The sequence below is a fragment of the Oncorhynchus tshawytscha genome, linkage group LG05 (assembly GCF_018296145.1).
Source record: "Oncorhynchus tshawytscha isolate Ot180627B linkage group LG05, Otsh_v2.0, whole genome shotgun sequence".
Lineage (NCBI taxonomy): Eukaryota > Metazoa > Chordata > Actinopteri > Salmoniformes > Salmonidae > Oncorhynchus > Oncorhynchus tshawytscha.
Genome location: NC_056433.1, coordinates 12073477 through 12077956, shown reverse-complemented (window position 1 = coordinate 12077956; position 4480 = coordinate 12073477). Strand labels below are relative to the sequence as shown.

At 45.4% G+C, this 4480-nt stretch overlaps 1 protein-coding gene across 1 annotated transcript in view; it reads right to left on the bottom strand.

The window, feature by feature from the left end:
* Positions 1-265: 265 nt before the first annotated feature.
* LOC112234838 (single-minded homolog 1-A-like) overlaps positions 266-4480 on the bottom strand; it is an 18189-nt gene continuing 13974 nt past the window's right edge. The window contains exons 10-12 of the mRNA XM_024403146.2: positions 3630-3795; positions 2980-3379; positions 266-2327 (exon numbers count right to left, since the gene is read on the bottom strand). Coding sequence (XP_024258914.2) covers positions 1531-2327; positions 2980-3379; positions 3630-3795 — 1363 coding nt within the window. The 3' untranslated portion in view covers positions 266-1530. The remainder of the gene's footprint in view (positions 2328-2979; positions 3380-3629; positions 3796-4480) is intronic.

Below are 4480 nucleotides of genomic sequence, written 5' to 3'. Positions count from 1 at the left end.
TAGAAAACATGGCAGGACTATTACTGCTAAGGTAAGGTCAAAATGTTTACATATGCAAGTACTTATACTGCTGGAACTGTCTTACATGAGAGAAAAAAGGCAATAACATTTGAAAGTTAAAGTGAGTCACAACGGCATTGTGATGTCATGATGGCTTGTGTTCTTTCTCAGTGTTCTGTTTTCCTCTTGTATCCACCCCAGTTTGATCAAACCGCGTCCCCCAACACATTACAGACCAGAATAAAACCAAGACATCAAAGAGGGTTTGATTGCACCTGTATTTAGAATCAAAAGATTTTTTATCCCCAGTTAATAGATACACTTACGACCTGTTGTCCAAAAAAGAAAGCAATTTTTGAACATATTTACATCATAAATAAAGTTACACAGGAGATACTTTACATATTTTTGGGGGTAAGAAAAGTAAACAACAATATTATTTTTTCAATTTGAAACACATAATAAAGCACCAGAAGTTTAAAGTGATAAACGTTGTTGTTGTCACGCCTTAAGACTTCTACTAAGAGGGGGAAATTTGGCAAATGGGATGCACAGATAATGCCAACATTGAAACTAAAGCAACCCTGCCACCAAATGTTCTACTTTGACATTAAACATGACATTTAATTGAGAAGAAAAGAAATATTCAACATGTTGACAATTAAATATAGAAAAACATGAGTATTTTTATAAAGAACTACTTTTACCCTCCATTGAAGTTTTTGTGAGGAAGTTACACAACGCTTTATCAGGTTTGAGGTCATGTAATGGAATTGCACATTGTCTACTACCTTGGGAAATGATCATTTCGATAGGCCTAGTTACTGGTGCGTGACACTATGTTGGGACTAAAACATTGGGTTTAACTTTAACCAAGCTGGGCACTCACTGAAAACTTGAATAGCCTTTCCACAGCATCTCAGTTCAACGCAAGGGGAGGAATTAAATTACCCAGAGGGCAAAATTTGGCATGGAACGTCATAATGACGTCAGTTTCTGGTTGTAAACATTTTATTTTTGTAGAGGTGGCAGATTACAGTTAAACCTGCCTTTTTATGATAATAACATCAAGACATGTGGGAAAGATGTCATATTTTGTTTACTATTTCATCAGGTAACCAGATTACAACCAGTTAAAGATCTATTTTTCTGGTCAGTAAAAAGACATTGAAACAATGTTCTTTTATAATCCGTATACAACCTGACTAAGGAATAACAAAAGCTGCCAGCCTGACATTATTGCAACTATTTTGCTTGCTGGGTCTGGGCTCTATTGGGCTCTATTGGACTCTATTGGGCTCTATTGGGCTCTATTGGACTCTATTGGGCTCTATTGGGCTCTATTGGACTCTATTGGACTCTATTGGACTCTATTGGGCTCAGTGAAGTGTGACAGAGAAGACCTGTGTTATTATCTTGACACTAAAATTGGATCAGACCCTAATGTATGAGGAGTAAGTTTGTAAGTCCAACATTTACTCCTTCAGTGAGATGCTAGGATTGGTCTGTCTTTATGTCAGTCATGTACGGTCAGCTCCCATTGGTGATGATCACCGATGTGCCCTTGTGTCCTTGTATCTGGTCGGCCTGCATCCTCATGTGGGGCAGCATGCCGTACTGGGCTCCTGCCAGCCCAGAGTAGCTCCTCAGGCTCTCCGCGTCGTACAGGTGGTCCAGGGAGTAGCCAGTCAGGGTGTAGGCTGCGTGCCTGTCCAGGTGCTGCCTCTCCTGGGCAGGGTAGAGCAGAGGGCTCCCCTGCTGCACTGGAGGGTGGTGGTGGGGCGAGACATCTGTCTGACTCTGCAGGTAGTCTTTGGAGACGGACAGGCCCGGCCTGGGGATTCCGTCAGAGCTGGGGCTGCTGAGGCGCGACAGAGAGGCCGGGCTGGCCGTGTTTTTGTCGTCGTTGTCGTGGGAACCCAAAACATTTCCGCCATCGTTGCGGTGATGGAGGCGCTCGGAGGTGAGGGTGAGGTTGATGCCGTCGGCGACTCCCGGGCCACGACACACGACGCCGGGCATGGCAGTTTGGAGGAGGGGCAGGGAGGAGGGGGTGAAGGAGCAGGGTCTGTGGCTCTTGTTGGAGAGACCCCCCACTGGACCCAGGGCGTCCAGGGGCCCTTTGTGCAGCTGTAGGCGGCTCTCTTCCTCCTTGATCATCTGCTGCGTGACGCGGATCAGTGTTTCCATCTTGCTGGGCTCCTGAGGACTCGCCTGGAAATGGTCGCCGACAGTGCTGCTGCGGTAACGTTCACCTGAGTCGCTGGTGGAGCCACCGCCCCCTTCAGGCGAGCTGACCACGCTCTCCTCGTCCCAGTGGCCCCTTCCTGTTACACAAAATGGCACCACAAGTCTCCACATTGATGTAATAATACTAGCCCCAAACCCAAAAGGACATATCGCTATGATTTTCACAGTTCATGATTTTACTGCATATTTATGTAATACCCATGTACGCCATTGCCTATGACCGCTATGTGACTATTAATACAAACTTGAAATATGACTGGAGTGAAGTATTGCATTTTGTAATATACAGACAGATTTATTTATCCATCTACATGAATTGACATTTGATAATATGCATAGAACTGATCATGTCTTGTAAATCCCTAATAGACAGTGCATTCCTTGGCAGCAGCACCATTGGGAGTTGTCTTTCAGTTTGAGTACATGAAATGTGAAATAACTTGGATTAAACAGTGGGCAATTATTGCACAACAGATGGTAACAATCGGCATACTGGCAAGAAAGAACTTCGCATGGACCATAATGTCCACGGTCCATTTGGTAAACAAGCTACCAGGGAAATGTTGGATTTGTATGGCTGCGTTCCAAATGGTACTCTATTCCCTATATAGTGCACTACTTTTGACCGTGACCCTATGGGACCTAAAGTTCACCACATAGGGAATAGGGTGTCATTTGGGACACAACCCATATTTCCAGATGGTGGCGGCCGTCACCCTAGCGCCTTACCTTGGACCAGGCTGTGATAGGAAGTGAGGTCGTAGCCCTCGCCGTTCTCCAGAGACGACTTGGGCAGTGAGAGTACAGAGCGCGTGGCATCCCACCAGGCCTCCCGTCCAGACTGGGGAGCAGCGCCCAGGAAGTAGCGACCAGCTTGGCAGCGGGCACCACGGTCGCAGGCGGGGATGTGAGGGTGGGCGGGGGTGTTGGTGTGCGTTAGGTCCTCCTCGGAGAGGGCCAGGCCATAGCACAGGGAGCCGGAGTCGGGGTAGAGTCTGTAGGCGCAGGCCCCGCCCTCCGCTCCCTCCCCTTGGTCAAGCAACTGAGGCGAGGCGGAGTCTGTCAGCGGGCTACCTCCCCATTGGCTGTCCTGGTCGGACTCGGAACGCTCTGGGTGAAAGGCTGAAAACTGTAAGAAAATAGAAAATATTTGAGGTTTAAACTATATATTAAATTAGTAAAAGATGGTTTTACGACATCTAAATATTCTGTGACATTTGGCTTAAAGACACATTATATTGATTACAAGACAACACAACACAACGAGGCTGTGAGACTAAGAGAGCATGGGAGTTTGGGTCTACAGGAGAGAGAAACAGATGCTCTTCTTATTACTGTGCTTGGGAACAAGTACACCACAGAGGTACCAAGTGTCTTACCTGCTGTGGATAGGGGGACACTCTGACTTTGGCCTTGGTGTGTGTTACACAGGGCTTGGTGCCCTTCCTCTCGTCTGTAGTGCTCGGAGGGCTGGTGTATGAGAACGCTGGCTTGCTAGGGGTCATCTGGTCCAAGGACAGCTGTATTCCCTTATATTCAGTATCTCTACACACACAGACACACAGAAGAGCACCATTTTGTAGTGAGCACATTTGAAGAAAGAAGAAACTCCAGCACACTAGTAATCCTGAATGCTCCACATACTATTGAATGAATCTTTCAACCAATGTTTCGGTCAATAGACTTTCATCAGGCTTTCACTGAGAGGTATGACTTGACGTGTAGTGAGCACATTTAAAACATATTATTTCACAGAAGTTATGGCAATATATAATATGACGTACTCCAAGTAATTACTCCAATGTAAACAAGTCTGATAACTTTTGATAGTGAGTGAGACATAATTCACTAACACTTTCTTTTGAGTATTGATTAATGCTTAATGTGATGACTGTTAGAAATGAAAATATGATGTAAAATAAACTAGGTTGGGAGATTAGCACTCCTGTTTTTCACTATGAGAAACACAACAGACACCCTAAGCAAAGTTAATGATTTAATGCTATGGCACAAACGTTTGTAAAACACACACACTCGCACACACACTCTTACACGCACACATGAATTACAACCAATCCCATAACGTCAACACCATGCTTATCATTAATCTACTCCTTAGTCTCTAGTTTACATTCTCTTGAAGTCAAAGTGTACCCATACACACACCGCACGCACACCACACACACAAACCACACACCGCACGCACGCACACACACACACACCGCACGCA